We start from the raw sequence: 15487 nt of genomic DNA, 5'->3' as shown, positions 1-15487 counted from the left end.
TTGGGGTGGAGTCTTTTATTTATGCACATGAACTGATAGAGAAGCAGGAAAGTTTGATAGATTTGACTGCACAGCAATTTTAATTCGTCTCTCCAACAGAAAAGAATACCATAAAAAGAGCGTCACTGGGAGTGCCCAGAGGCCATTTCCAAAGAACGCTGTGTGTGGGGCCCGCCCAGGATCTCCCCCTGCCCCCCTGCTCCCTGGAGTTCAGAACGGGGAGGAGTTTGCCATTGTGTCATCCTGATCAATTCCATGTCATGCCTCTGTTGTGCATTCTGGTACCTTTATTTCTAGCAAGTAACTAAAAAAGACATCTGTCTTAAACTAGCTTTGCTTTCTGGTTTCTACTTACTCCAGCGCTTAGTTATTTGTCAGGCGTCAGGGACACCGCCGACTTCGAGCTCCGAAGGCAGCGCCACCTCGCAGCATGTGCTCGGAAAGCATTGTCCTTTTCCTTAGACCAGTTCTTTCGCTTCCCGTGAACGTGAGCAAAAGGACTTTTTTAAAATTAGAAAATAAAAACCTTTGTTGTTTCTTGGTGGGAGATGTCAGCCCAAGAGAGGATTCCAAATAGGGTACTTGGGGAGTTAATAAAAGCGCAGCAGGCTGCTCTCTGTCTCTCTCTGAAGGGCTAGCCTTCTTCATTGTTCTCTTCGGGCGGAAGGAGCAGGTCCGGATTCAGCAGCTCGTTGCTGAGCGTCAGGGGCCACCGGCCAACTGGAGCCTTCCTGGTGCTCAGCCCCCTCTCCCCGCGGCCTCCAGTGCACCCCACCCTGCAGGCTGAGAGCAGGGGTCCGGGGCAGGGTCCACAAGCTCCTGGACCACAGATCTGTTGGCTCTTGCTGCACAAAGGGCAGAGCCATAGCTCGGAGCTGACCGAGGCCATCCACTCTTTAGAAGAGCGTGCTCCCTCCACACTCCGCCTCCCCTCCCTCCTCCTGTCTTTGCCCAGCCTTCTCTAGCACATGCCAGTGAGTGGATGCTGCCTGCTTGGAGCTGTTAACCTGAATTTTTTAAAAAGGGATCTGAAGTCACTGTAATAAAACACTTGCATTCACGGAGTATCTTCCACAGAATTCAGATGGTTTTCAGAACTATCATTTATCCCCTTTGTAAACCCTCTTGAGGAAGGTAGGGACTGATGGGCACAAACAGTAAATGTACAGAGGACTTTCTGAGCCCCTAAAAGCATATGAAAATCAAGTAAGTTGTAGCTGCAGTTAGTGGAGGTAGAGAAAGAAACCCAGGTGGAGCCCAGAACTGTTGTGTGGGTGTTGACCCCAAGGAAAGGGGCATCCGTAGGGGCTTACCGTCATCTGAGATGGCCTCTTAAGAGATGCGTTTTGCACTGGACAACCTCATAAGTTCCATCAGCATAAGCCAAGTTTGAGAGTCCAATATAAGTAGATTCATGGGCACATGAACAATTAGGACTGCAGGTGTGTGGGTGACGAAAGCCACTATTGGGGAAAGCACGCTGGGCAATGAGCAGGCAGGAGTGTGTATGTACATGCAGGTGCCTGCGGGCTGGGATGTAGGGATAAGTCCTAAATCTTAATCCACGTGTGAGAATAGAAGGCACTGAATTTGTAAGAGGCAAAGTAAGGGTGAAGCAAAGCAATGTGAGTTTTCATCAGAAGACACACTAAGACTTAGGGACATTATTAACGATGAGTAGTGTCCCAGATTTTCTGTTTGGGAGGACTGCACTGACAGCAACGGAATGAGAGGTGGCTTTGAGGAGAGAGAAATGATGACATGGTGGGGAAGTGAAGATGTTTTCTAGGGAGGTGAAAATCGGACTGGAGCAGAAATTAAAACGTGTCCATTCTCCAGAGAAGGAATGGCATCCCTCTAGAGCTGCCCTTCCCAAGTCGCAGCCACTACCCACGCGTGGCTGCTGAGCACTTGGTCTGTGGCTCCTTGAAGTTGAGATGTGCTGTGACTGCAAAATACACTCTGATCTTGAAGACATAGTATGAGTAAAAGAATGTAAATTATCTTACAATTTTTCCTATTGATTGTATGCTGCAGAGATAGTATTTTGGACATTATGGATTCAGGAACAATATATCATTAAAATCTATTTCACCGGTTCCTTTTTACCCTCAAAAGAAAAATACAGCTGCTGGTAATTTTAAATCATATGAGTGTCTTCTTGCATTGTATTTCTACTGGACAGCACTGAACTAGATTTGCCAGGAATATACTTTTACGAGTCCCATTCATTTTTTTTTTAAGAGGACATCTCTCATATTTATTGATCAAATGGTTGTTAACAACAATAAAATTCTGTATAGGGGACTCAATGCACAATCATTAATCAACCCCAAGCCTAATTCTCAACAGTCTCCAATCTTCTGAAGCATAACGAACAAGTTCTTACATAGTGAATAAGTTCTTACATGGTGAACAGTGCAAGGGCAGTCATCACAGAAACTTTCGGTTTTGATCACGCATCATGAACTATAAACAATCAAGTCAGATATGATTATTCATTTGATTTTTATACTTGATTTATATGTGAATCCCACATTTCTCCCTTATTTTTTTTTAATAAAATGCTGAAGTGGTAGGTAGATGCAAGATAAAGGTAGAAAACATAGTTTAGTGTTGTAAGAGGGCAAATGTAGATGATCAGGTCTGTGCCTATAGACAAAGTATTAATCCAAGCTAGACAAGGGCAACAAAACATCCACGGATGCAGAAGATTTCTCTCAAAACAGGGGGGGTGAGGTTCTAAGCCTCAACTCTGTTGATCCCCAATTTCTCACCAGATGGCCCCCTGTGACTGTGCCTGTCTTAGGTTGTTCCTCCCTTGAGGAATCTTACCCGTCTCTGGCTAACCAGTCATCTTCCGGGGCCATACAGGGAAATGTAAAGTTGTTAAGTGAGAGAGAAGCAATATTGTTTGAAAAGGTTAGCTTTTTACTTCTTTGCAGATTTATGCCCTGTGGCTTCTATGCCCAGCATTTGTCTTGAGGTATCTTTACCACTTGGAAGAATTATGATAACTCGGTAATTTTCAATATGAGGCACGAATTCTACTAAAGGGTTGTAATTAGGAAGAAAGAAGAAAAGCTATAGAAGTAGCAGACGGAAGAAAACATGGGAAGATTGATTATTTCTTTGACATAACTTCTTGTAGAGTAACAAGCATGTATAGGTTTTAACAAACTACTAATTAAATTGCGCACACACATTAACAGAATAGGAATACAGATACATAACAAAAGCAGACCTACAATTACCAACCATATCCAGTGAAACCAAGAAAACCAGTTAGGTACCCTAGGCATTTGTGAAAACTTATCAATAATATGATGGATATTGTCTAACTGAATTTGAATAGTTTGGGAAAAATCAGACAAATTAAAACAACACATTCCTGGGAACTGTTCACACCCCATGTTCTTTTAACAGTAGATAGTCTATAGTTGCACGATTTTGGAGCACTGCAACTTGCAACGAGTTCCATTCATTTTATGAATTTCTTTGTTTAATTGTTAAGATTATGTATTGTTGTCGTAGCATTTTCCAGCGAGATGTTTGATATGAAGCAGTCAGGAATGAGACCTTGTTTCCCTTTATGAATTCTACTCGTGGCTGCTACTGTTTTTTTTTTTTCTTTTCCAAAATTCACCTGAGATGGCCAATTTCAGGATGGTGATTTTTGAGGGACTTTTTTCCTTCTTTTTTGAAGGGAAAATGGCACTCTTGTAGGAAATAGTCACCTCAGCACAGGAGGAGTTGCTTTACAACAGGAACACCTCAGAATTCCCAGTCGGTCTTGGCCCACCTCAGGAGTTTGTGTTTGCCTTACCTCCGTGGAGCAGCTTTTTTTGATGCCAACAGTGCACACAGGGTCTCCAGCCTTGAAAAATTTGAATAATAGCAAGGCCATCCTCCCAGGCTTCTGGGACTTTTTGAGTCCTGCCCTGTCTGCTCTCCAGTATGTCCTGGTCCTGGGAAGTGAAGTTCTGATGCGTGGCTGGGTCACGGCTGCTCTACTGTACGGAGGACAAAACAATTGGCTCTTATGCTAAAGAGGACAATGGGCCCTTGGGGCAGAGTGTTCTCTCAATGTTGGCGTTTTTGGATGGCCAGGGGCAAAGTATTCAAAGACAGTGTGTGCATGACACTCTTTAGGCATGGTGTCATAGGATGTTTTTCATGTCTTAGCTGTTAAATAGCATTCTCCCTTTTCTCCCCTCTGGTTACCTACAGACTTTATTTAGGAAAACAACTCCTTAGGTTGGCTGACTTTGACTGCAGCCACGGATGTCTGTCACTAAACACATTTTCTTTCTATGCTTTGCAGATCATTAAAAAGCTGATAGAAAGAAAACAAGCCCAGATTCGAAAAGTATACCCTGGACTTTCGTGTTTTAAAGATGGAGTTCGACAGATTCCAATAGAAAGCATTCCTGGAATTAGTATGTATAGTTCTCCTTTTAAAAACAAAATCTTTTGGTAATGCCATGAGATATGTTTGAAACAGTTACCAGAGTGCAGTGATTCGGAAAGCTTTTTGCCCTGCCTGTCTGCATTTGTGTTATTTTTAGTCTTTTAAGAAGCAGCAAATGCTTTTCTGTTATACTTCCCAATGCAAACAAATCAAAGGGAACTTAGATGACCTCTTGTTAGAGCTGTCAGTAATCCAGCATTTACTGAGAGCCTGCTATTTGTAGTGAAGTGCTGGGTTAGTACCATCTGTAGGCAGGGGAATTCCACTTTTGCAAATGGGGAAATTGAGTCTCAGAATGGGTAAGTCCTTTAACCTTCAGTGGCACATGGCCAGAAACTGTCAGAATTAGGAGCAGCCTGCTTCCAGTCTTTTCCAAACATCTTGCTGTGTGCACCACATCTCATGGCTGTCACGATTGTAACCTGCATAGATCTGTGCTTGGCTAAATTAGTTTCCCGAGACGTCTAAGAAGATGATTAGAAAGCATATAATTTGCTTCAAGTTCCCTATTTTAAAGTAGTTTTTCCAAGGGTTCTTATTTGTGAGTATGTTAGAGGTGAGTTGTTTTGAATTAATTTATACAAAATAGCTGTTTCTATAGATCAAAAGTCATTAGTTCAAATCTAAGAGATCTTCTAGGGTACTGAGGATTTAATAACCAAAAAAAAAATAAAACCAAACAAATGAAATACTACAGAAAAAAAAGTACATTATTTGAGCAAGAGATATTTCTTTATTACAGGATCTCTTACTTTCCCTGAAAGACCCAGAAAGTTTAGTTCCATGTATTGTCCCTGTTAAGGTCATATTAGCTGCCATATCACTGAATGCCTCCTTGTACCAGGCAATCTTATGTTTTTTGTTTTGTTTTCTATATACATCAGTTAATCTCAAAAGGGGTAATATCACCTAATATTTAGAGTTCTGTTCTATAGATGAATAAACTGTAGAGGCAAAGAGGCTAAATAACTTACCGTGGATGCGATAGTTTTCAGGGAGAGAGCGAGGCATCAACTCCAGGTCTACTGGACTCCAGGTTGTGTTTTCTTTCTGCTGCCCTAAACCATTTGTATTACAAGCAGGGCTTTTGCCAAACAAAATAGAGACCAGAACAGAGCTTGTTCTAACCTAAAATAACAGCTCAGCTGAAGTCTTTCACATGATGATTAGCCAAAAATGTGATTCGGAATTTAAAGTACATCCATGCCCACAGTACTGCACACCTTTATGTGTCATGCTTTCCTCTGAAAAGCTGGTATTCCCCCTTTAAAAACACTAAATGTTGTCAGTGCTGGGAATGTTCATATCATTGGCTAGAGTAGGAAGTAGCTAACTGCAATTCATTTCAGTTTCTTCCCAGGAATAGACTTTACTAAGGCACAGCTGTAATTCATTGCATTTCTGATGAGTATTATATTAATTATGTTACTCTCTTGACCAAGAGCAATTCTCATTCAGTGTTTAATTTTGTTGACGTATAGGAGAGACAGGCTGGAAACCGAGTGGAAAAGAGAGAAGGTAAGTGTGCTGGGCAAGAGGGACTGGTAGCCATCACTGCTCCCCCTGCCAGCATCCTAGAGGAGCCAGGCAAACTGATTGTAACTCCCCACACAACACTTGTTGGGGTTCAGTTTTCATAAAAAAATTCTGGAATGTTTCCAATTGTAGGTTTTTGTAAAAAGGGAGTCGGGATCACCTGGCAAGAGGGTAAGAACCTAATCATTGTTCCTCAATGTTTATTCTTTTCCTTTCAAGTAAAGAGCCCAAAGACCCTGACCAGCTTTACAGCACACTCAAGAGCATCCTCCAGCAGGTGAAGGTGGGTGTTTGCTTTTCATTGGCCTCATGCAAATATTTTGAAATGATTTTCCACATGGAATTTCCATATTAGATACCTTACTTTTTTCTTTACCCAAGAGCCATCAAAGCGCTTGGCCCTTCATGGAACCTGTGAAGAGAACAGAAGCTCCGGGATATTATGAAGTTATAAGGTTCCCCATGGGTAATGCCATTAACATTTTCTAAGTATAGATGGATGTCAGTGTGGGGGCAAATGGTGCTGAGGTTGACTGGTACTCTCCTGCAGTAGGGTAGGTGGTGTGTGAGGGCGGGGGACAGCGCGAGGCCTGGAGCACCAGTGGTCAGAGCAGAACGGGAAAGGCGCAGCCGGCGGCGCATTTGTTAGGCCTTCTGTGGCTCTCAGCATGCACACCTACCACGCCAGATGCCCGAGCCCGAGAGGGGCTGCAGACAGCGCCAGACAGGAAGCCAGCTGTTTGCACGTGACCTTGCTTATAGTCTACCTGTCTGGTTGCAAAGAGAAAAACATCAGTTTGTCCTCTTCATACATTTTGAGTCTGTCAGAGAATTTTTGAAGGCAATACAGAAGACGTTAGATTGACTGTTGTCCTTTTGGGGGAGAAATTCTACTTAATGCAGTTCTTGATTTTCCATGCACTTTGATGGATACTCCTAGTGTCACTGTTTATACTCCAAAGTGCTGTCCCAAATCCTCAATCAAACAAAAAATGCCTTTAGAAAAGTAGAATTGTGGAATTTGCTGCTGTCTGCACCATGCTAAAATGAACGATTAATTGACTGTCGAGATTCCCCAGGTTAAACTAATTGGGCATTGTGCAGATGCTGAAAGGTCATTTTTTCAGTCAGCTGTGTGGCCAGTTGGGAGAGAGGCTGTGTCTTCTGTCCCTTTTCTCCCTGTGATCTCTTCCTGGTGCTACGAAGTGTCAGCATGTGAGAGGAAGGAAGACAGGGAACCATTAGTTCCCTGATAACAGAGCAGTTTGCTGAGGTTTTCTAGAGCAGTAATTCTCACGTGAATGCTGTATTTAGTCCATAACGATTTCCATCGTCTCCACTCCTTGAAGTGGACGTACATCCATGATTCTTCCCCTTTTCTCTCTGCCTTGCTCCTGTGGATTCCAATGCATGGAACCCAGAGGGTGGACTGACTGAGTCTAAGCTGGGAGTGGAAGTGTACTTTGGGTGTCACTGTTTTCCATGTTGAAGAAAATATGTGACAATCCTTTCTGTCCATTTCCAAACTTAACTGACCTTTACGTTCTCATCTCGGGCCACCTCAACTCCTTTTGTGAGACCCCAGGACAAGGAATAATTCTCTTTCAGGCCCTGTCCCCATGCTTTCTGGAGACCTCAGAGGTAGGTCTAGCAGGTCCCATCCACCCGCCCACTCACAGCCTGCCTTCTGGGAGTGTCTGGCTTGGAGCTGCCTCAGAGGGTGTGAGCCTCTCCTCTTCACATGCACAGCTGAACGCTCATGCGGGGAAGACTGACCCCACTGAGCAAGACCAGCGGTGGGCTAGGGTGTGCTCTAGACAAAGTTAATTAAAACAGTAAATGGTGCTCTGTAGTGGAGTGGGGTTTTCTTTGGGATACCTTTAGAAAAAAGTAAGAAAGGGAAATGTATAGTCTTGCTCCTAAGATGGTCATGTTTTTGAGGACAAGACTGAGAGATCACTAATTCTCCTTATCCCCATTACCACCTTCTTGATTTTCTAAGGACATTTCTTCTCTTTATCCTGTGCCCTCAAAGACTCTTTCCTCTAGATGAGATGAGTGGATCTAACCTGTTTTATCTCGGGAATGGCATTCAGAACATGTCTGAGGAGTCTGGGCCCAGAATGGCTTCTTAACACACAGGGATTGTGAAGCAGGGTTTTCCTCTTTACCCAGGATTCCCAAGTTGGTGGTGGGAATGAAAACAGAGTAATTTAATGGGGTCCCCATATTTGCTGTCACTGATGTATGATCACCTTTTCTAAAGCATTATAAGTATATGTCAGGCAGCATGTCGTAGAGGTAGGCATTTAGGTGGAAGGAAGGTAAACATTTAATTTTGCGTCCAGAGGCACAGTTACATAGCTTTTCTTCACTAAATGAGAGGATATCTTCATCTCTTTGTCACATGCAGGTGAAACATTTAGTGGGGTCTTTGCCGAGCCTTGTATGTATCTTTACACTTTTCCATTTTTCTCCCCCTGCAAAGTGTTCCCATTAAAGAAAGAAAATTGATGACATACCTCTAACCGAGATAGGCTGCAGTCAAAGGAAATAGGGAAAAGCAGATATTTCCCATTTTTAATTTGGTCTTTTATGGAAGACTTAGGATTTTGATGCAAGTAAATTTCTCCATATTTTGGGATGTTCCACATAAATCTATTTGTTTTCCTAAATGATAATCGCAGTGGATTTGGCTGTTAGATTCTTTCCCTCTGGAAAATGTGATAATAGAGTAGGAACTCAGGTTATTGCTAGTCAGAAGTATTTCTTCAGTGATTTTTTATGAAAGAAACAGATTAAGGGACCACTAGGCACCTATAAGTAAACAAACATGAGCATATTCTAATCTGCAATGGACTTCATTCTATCAGTCCCACGAGTGAAGACTGAAGAAGCCTCCTTGTATTCTTACAAGTTTAGATGAAGGAGTTTTCTTTTGTAAAATAATACAGTTTAAAGCAAGTGAATATATTGAGAAAATTCTTTTTACTATAGTCTTACAAGGCTTCCTTGCTTTGGAGTATAGGTCATTAAGTAAAGTTTGTCATTCTTATTTCAGTGACGGACATTAAGCTAAATTCATTTGAACCACTTTATGTGCAAGGTCCCTGGTGCATTTGCAGATGTATTTATGACCCATTTCTCTATTGTAGTTCTGTCTCTGCAATACCAAAACAACTGTGAATTGAGTGAAACAAAGTTCAGTCTGATGGTTTTAACTAATGGAATGATTTAATACAACTGTTTCACCCGCTCTACTCCTTGTAGATAGCCCCTCTTCGGTGTGATTGGTAATGAATAGTAACAGTGCTTAGTTCATTTATATATATATATATATATATATATATATATATACACACACACACATATATATATATATATATTGCTGCTAATCTATTTAGCTTCCTTGTGCTGAATGGGATATCGGGCCAGATGATTTATAATGGTCCTTCAATGTTAAAATATTGTGACTCTACACAAGAAAACCCTCACACAAGAAAGAACATCCGATTTAAGAACTGTTTTTCTTGATCGTATGCATTTCTCTCAAAGGCACTGGGATGGTAAAATGGAATTAAACTGATGACATAGATTTCTTTCCCAGTCTCATTTTTGCCAGCTAGTGTTTCAAAGGAGTCAAAGATTGCTAATATTTTTTTTCCTGTGCAGATCTGAAAACCATGAGTGAACGCCTCAAGAATAGGTACTACGTGTCTAAGAAATTATTCATGGCAGACTTACAGCGAGTCTTTACCAATTGCAAAGAATACAACCCCCCTGAGAGTGAATACTACAAATGTGCCAATATCCTGGAGAAATTCTTCTTCAGTAAAATTAAGGAAGCTGGATTAATTGACAAGTGATATTTTTCCCCCTCTGCGTCTTAGAAACTCACCAAGCAGTGTGCCTAAAGCAAGGTGGTTTAGTTTTACAAAGAATTGGACATAATGTATTGAAACTACTTGTAAATGTAATAATTAGCACTTTTGAAAAACAAACAAACCTCCTCTTAGCTTTTCAGATATGTATTTAAATTGAAGTCATAGAACATTTTTATTTTATGGAATAGATTTTAATCTATTTACTACTATTAATGTCCATTTTCTATGGCATGTGCATTAGCTGAGTATTCAGTAATAGATGATCAGGGGTTTCCTCCAAACTTGTATATGAGGAAATTGCACATAGTACCAAGATTCGGGGGAATGCAGAAAATTTTCAGACAGTGAATGTGTCCCTTTTTTTCTAATAAAATGTGAGAGTTTATTTTTATTTTATTCTGAAGGACTTTAAGGAAAGGATCATCATAAAAAAGCCCACAAAAGGTGAAATATGTGATGTTTGATATCTCATTGTAGACTTTTAATATATATTTTTAAAAACACTCATCAAGTATGAGGTGCTTTGAGCAGTTCTGAAAAATGGCAGTTCCAGAAGAGCAACTGCTTTGATTCCTAAAGAAGAAATTCTAAATAATGCAAACTTTTTTATAAGCGCTTGGGTTTTTGATAATTCTGTCTACCTGCAACAAACTTGTAAGTGCATAACCACTATTTTAATAATTATTTTCTCTACACAGATGTGTGATATTATATTTGACTTTGCTTATGCAGGTCATAAGTTCCAAAAGGCAATTTCCTGGGCCACAAAGGCATTCTTTTCAAAACACTTAAGATTGAATCAACCTGCTTTAATAGGGAAAGATGTATAATCTGTATATGTAGCAAATTTGGTGAATCCTTGTTCTAAATAATAAAATTTTTTTCCTTTTCTGTGATACCCACAACCCCATGGGTAATGTATATATAACATTTTTCTTTTTGCATCTTCAGATTATTGTCAGTGTCTGGTGAATTAAATGTCCACCAAGATTTGCTGTCAGTATTTTAACACCTACATTGGTATGTAGACCCACAGTAATAGCCCACTAAAATCCATCACATCACAGCCTTCTTAACCTGTCTTGGGATTCCAGCTTAGTGCTTGGATTTATTTCCTTATTAACACTACATAGAAAAGTGGGACATCTGCCATCCTGACTCTGGGAGAACCAACTAATATAAAACAAATGAAGACCATCTTAATGGTCTTGACACTAATTTTTATGATAACAAATTTATAAACTGATTTTTGTAAAGGACTAGGTTTTAAAAGTGTATTTAACTTGATGTTTTCTATCAGCATAAATAAATTACAATGATCACTTAATAGTCATTAAAAACAGTTGCCAGAGGTCATCTGCATGAAGGAAAAAAACCTACAAGTGGCTATTATGTTGGAAATATTGATCTTAATACACGAGAGGATATTCAGAATGCTCACACTGAAAAATGTCTCAGCTTTTTTAAGTATAAGAAACCATCTTGAGTGGCATCTAGGCTTCTGTGAAGAGCAATAATACAGCTCGGATTAAGTATCTTGGACTGGCTTTTAAACAGTGCTTTGTACTGGATCTGCCGAAGCATCTGTCCAGCTTGGTATCCTGTGAATGTTTGTTATTTTCTGGGTAGACATTCTTATAGAGTATTGTCTTTAAAATCAGATTGTCTCTTCTATATTGAAAGCATTTTTATGTTTTCTAATTTAAAAATTAATATTTTCTTATAGATACTGTGCAATAAAGCTGAAGTAGGATGTGTGGTTTTTGCAAATGCTTTAACAGCTGATAAAATTTTACATTTGTAAAATTAATATATTGTTCTGGTACAAATAGTTTTAAATTATATTTTAAAAAGCTCTCAATCTGGTGGTGTGTTTTCTTCATCTAGCAGATTGAGTTTAACAGGGCAAGTGTATGACTTGGTTGATAACCATCACCTATATCCTTAATGTTTAGCTCATAAGCATTCTGTTGCAGGTGTTTAGAATTGCTTCATTTGTGGCAAGTTAATTCACAGCCCATTGGTGAGAGAGTTTCCAGAGAGACACCTACTACGTCTCCTCGGTGGTCCACTGCATCTTGCCCACTATCACTCATTAAACAAAGAAAAAAGAAAACAGCTAAAGAGGAAGGAGTGTTATTGGTTTAGAAATTCAAAGGTTTTTTTTCCCCCAGTTTTTCAACTTAGCATCCATGAAGTAGATGAATGAGGAGACAGATAAAAATAGAGCTGATTTTTAAGCATTGCCCATATGAGCTTTTAAAGCCACTCGAAGTATTCTGTCAGTTTATGAGAGGGACAGAGAGCTTTCCTCTTCCTTGCTGAATTCTGAAGCAACTCAGAAGGCAAAGAGTAAGGTATATAGTGGCCAAAATATCTTTATTAATAACAAAAAGGATACCAGGGAATGTGGCTTATATCTGTGGAACATGGGCTTCCTGGTGGTGAACCCCAGAATGTGCTAGACTCACATTCACCAGCAGCTCAGCACCCCTGCCAACTGCCCCCTCCAAGGGCAGAGCCTTTTAAATTGAGCCCAGTGCATGGCCAACAGCATCATGCTCCTGCAGGTAGGCCAGTTCTGAAGAGGCACAGGTGAGGGCAGAGTTCTGCATCCAGTTGTGCACCCTGAGTCACCAGTTAGGGACGTCCCTCCCTGAAGCAGCCAGGGCACGATGGATGTCTGTCCTCAGGAAGGTGAACGGGGAAAATGGATAGCAAGTCTCCTTCCCATTTCACCCATGATATCCAGAGTCAGAAATCTCTATACATATATGTTTATATATATGTGTGTGTGTGTGTGTGTGTGTGTGTGTGTGTGTGTGTGTGTGTAGGGAACATGTATTAAGAGCTGGTTGTATTCATTAGAAGAAAGTAGTGAAAAGTGTTCGAGGTTTTCATATTACCTGAAAGTAAAATTTATAATTCTGAAACCTAAGAAGTAGAAACAAGATCACACTGAAGTACTGTAGCCAGGCTGATAAATAATGTGTCACCCCTATATACTGATAGTCTTCAGACCAACCCTTAGTGTTCATTTAAAAGGAATTCCAAGAGCTGCACAAGGAAAAGTTACTGGTGGCAACTCTTGGTCTTTTCCATATTGTTCTGAGCTGTTCTGCTCTGGCTCTTAGCATTCTCCTTTTTGCAAAGAAAACCCCCCAAAAAAGAGGGCAGCTGCTCTGGAATATCAGAGGTCATTTGGTTACAAGTTCTTATTTAAGAGGTAGTGATTAAGTTGACTTTTTCCATCATTTCGAGCACAAGTTTAGATTTCTTGACTATTCAAACATTTTGTCCTGGCAGAAAAAGGTGTGTATGTGTCGAGGGTGGGAGATGGTGGCAGGGCCTGAAATCAGGCCTCTCCTTGAGTTTTGAGGCTCTTGGTGGTGGTATTTACTTTCTCCTTTGGGCTCAGCAATGCTGTTAGAATAAATTATAATGGAGATTGGTGGGGTAAAAATAGTGTTGGCAATGTCCTGTTAGGCGAAGAGATGAAAATGAATGTAGGGGAAAAAAGAAAAGCAAGTGGAAGAAGGGCTCCAAGTACACTTTGGAGGAAGAGCTTCAGCAATGGAAACAGAAGGTGCTCAGAGGAGGGGAGACGACAGCACCATGGGAAGGTCCATAGTGGAACAGGTATGTTTGTGCCTCGTGTCTCTATGGGAGAATCCTTACGTTTTTTGTAGAAAAAGGAAGCCAACAATGACAAAGCTCAAGATTTTCTTTGGGTTTATTAAAAAGCAGTATAATTTCAACAAAGCAGGGGAAAAAAAAAGTCAACCTTTCTGCTGCTTCTTACTGGGAAATCCAACATGACCTTGGCAGGCAGTTTAAGATGGGCCACAATTTGTATTGTGTGTGTGTGTGTGTGCAGTTTAAGATGGGCCACAATGTGTAGTGTGTGTGTGTGTGTGTGTGTGTGTGTGCGCCAACATGACCTTGGCAGTTTAAGATGGGCCACAATGTGTAGTGTGTGTGTGTGTGTGTGTGTGTGTGTGTGTGTGTGCCAACATGACCTTGGCAGTTTAAGATGGGCCACAATGTGTAGTGTGTGTGTGTGTGTGCGCGCCAACATGACCTTGGCAGGCAGTTTAAGATGGGCCACAATGTGTAGTGTGTGTGTGTGTGAAGGTTATCAGTTTTAATATTTCTGGGTTTGAAATTCTTTTAAAGAAATCCCTTGGAGAATTCACTGGAAGCTAAGGGGTTTCTCAAAGCAATGCACCTGGTCAGATGTGCACTTTTGCATACCTGTTCACCCGGTACTTGCACCTTCCTAAAATTCACTCGCCTGTGTTGTCTGCTGTCTGTTAAACTCCCATTTTGTACAGAAATGTAGATGGACATTACTTTATGCTGAAAAATATCTAAGAACAGAGTCTTCCCTCCTGGGTAGTAGACTGTCCAATAGGGAATAGGCAAAGGGTTATAAGGAAAGTCTTAAGGTTTGGTTGATGTTGGCTATTAAAGAGTTGAATCCAGTACACCCTTGATTCACACTAAGTTTGTGATCAAGCTCCAATTCCGAATGCAATGATGTAAGCGTGCCAGCACTGCTCCTGCTTGGCACACCCACACTTGTACAGTTGTCATGTCATGCACAACAGCCCTCCTCTAATTTTTCAACATTAAAAAAGAAAATGAAGTTTAATTAACAACATACAGTAAAATGCACAGATCTTAGGTGTTCAGCTTACGACTTTTGACAACTACACTGTACGCTAGTATAACCACTACTCTAAGGAAGACAGTTTCAATCACCTGCAGAAACAAAGTGCCTGCAGGCCGCTTTGCTCTCAGTTACTGCTGTCTCCTGGCAGCAACTTCTGAGTCTATTGCCACCCATTAGTTTTGCCTATTTGATTTCACATGAACGGTATCCGACCACATGTACTGTCTCCAGTCTGACTTATCCATATTGTAGCCTGTATCTGTTCATCCCTTTTGGCTGCTGAATTGTATTCTGCTGGATTGGGTCTCCAGTTTTTGGCCTTTACAATAAGGCTGCTATAAACATTCTTGTACAGGTCTTTTTGTAAACACATGCTTTCGTTTCCCTTGTGTAAGTACCTGAGAGTGGAATTGTTAGGTCACAAAATAGATGTAGGCTTAATTTTATGGGAAATTCCTTCTGCACTTGTTAGTCTGTTAAGTTCTTTTTGTTCCCATTCTGCTATGCACTGTTAATTCCTTCTAGGTTTTGCAGTTATAAATTTATGCTTTACTCATGTCCCTGTTGATAAAAATACTAAAGGTGGAGAAGAGGATGAAACTCTTTTTTAGGATGCTAGATACCAACCTCTAAGATGCCAGAGATCAAAATCCCCAGGTTGTGAGGATGCAGCTGTGTGAGAACCCACCTAAGAGTCCCATCCAGGCCATGTTTCTCCATCCACTCTAAACACCAAGCTGCAAGAAATGTTAGATACTTCTCTGTTTTTAAATTTTATTACAGGTACTTTCTTGCACAAATGTTACTTTCCAACACCTTTTGTGGATGACACAATGTATAGTTCTTGGGAAGCCAAGTCATCACCTGTGTCTATTTCCTCATTAGAAACACCTTTTGCTCAATGCTTTAAGTAAGGATGTG

General features: G+C 40.7%; 1 protein-coding gene across 3 annotated transcripts in view; it reads left to right on the top strand.

Moving 5' to 3' along the window:
• Positions 1 to 11747, top strand: part of KAT2B (lysine acetyltransferase 2B) — a 106008-nt gene extending 94261 nt beyond the window's left edge. For 2 of the 3 annotated variants that reach the window (XM_036898227.2, XM_036898229.2), the window contains exons 14-18: positions 4325 to 4439; positions 5953 to 5989; positions 6227 to 6290; positions 6389 to 6473; positions 9680 to 11747. In XM_036898227.2, the coding sequence (XP_036754122.1) occupies positions 4325 to 4439; positions 5953 to 5989; positions 6227 to 6290; positions 6389 to 6473; positions 9680 to 9873 (495 nt within the window). In that variant the 3' untranslated portion in view covers positions 9874 to 11747. The remainder of the gene's footprint in view (positions 1 to 4324; positions 4440 to 5952; positions 5990 to 6226; positions 6291 to 6388; positions 6474 to 9679) is intronic. The other variant, XM_036898228.2, reaches the window with a different exon arrangement.
• Positions 11748 to 15487: the final 3740 nt, after the last annotated feature.

The sequence above is a fragment of the Manis pentadactyla genome, chromosome 14 (genome assembly GCF_030020395.1).
Source record: "Manis pentadactyla isolate mManPen7 chromosome 14, mManPen7.hap1, whole genome shotgun sequence".
NCBI classification, from domain to species: domain Eukaryota; kingdom Metazoa; phylum Chordata; class Mammalia; order Pholidota; family Manidae; genus Manis; species Manis pentadactyla.
This window is presented reverse-complemented; position numbering and strand designations above follow the sequence as displayed.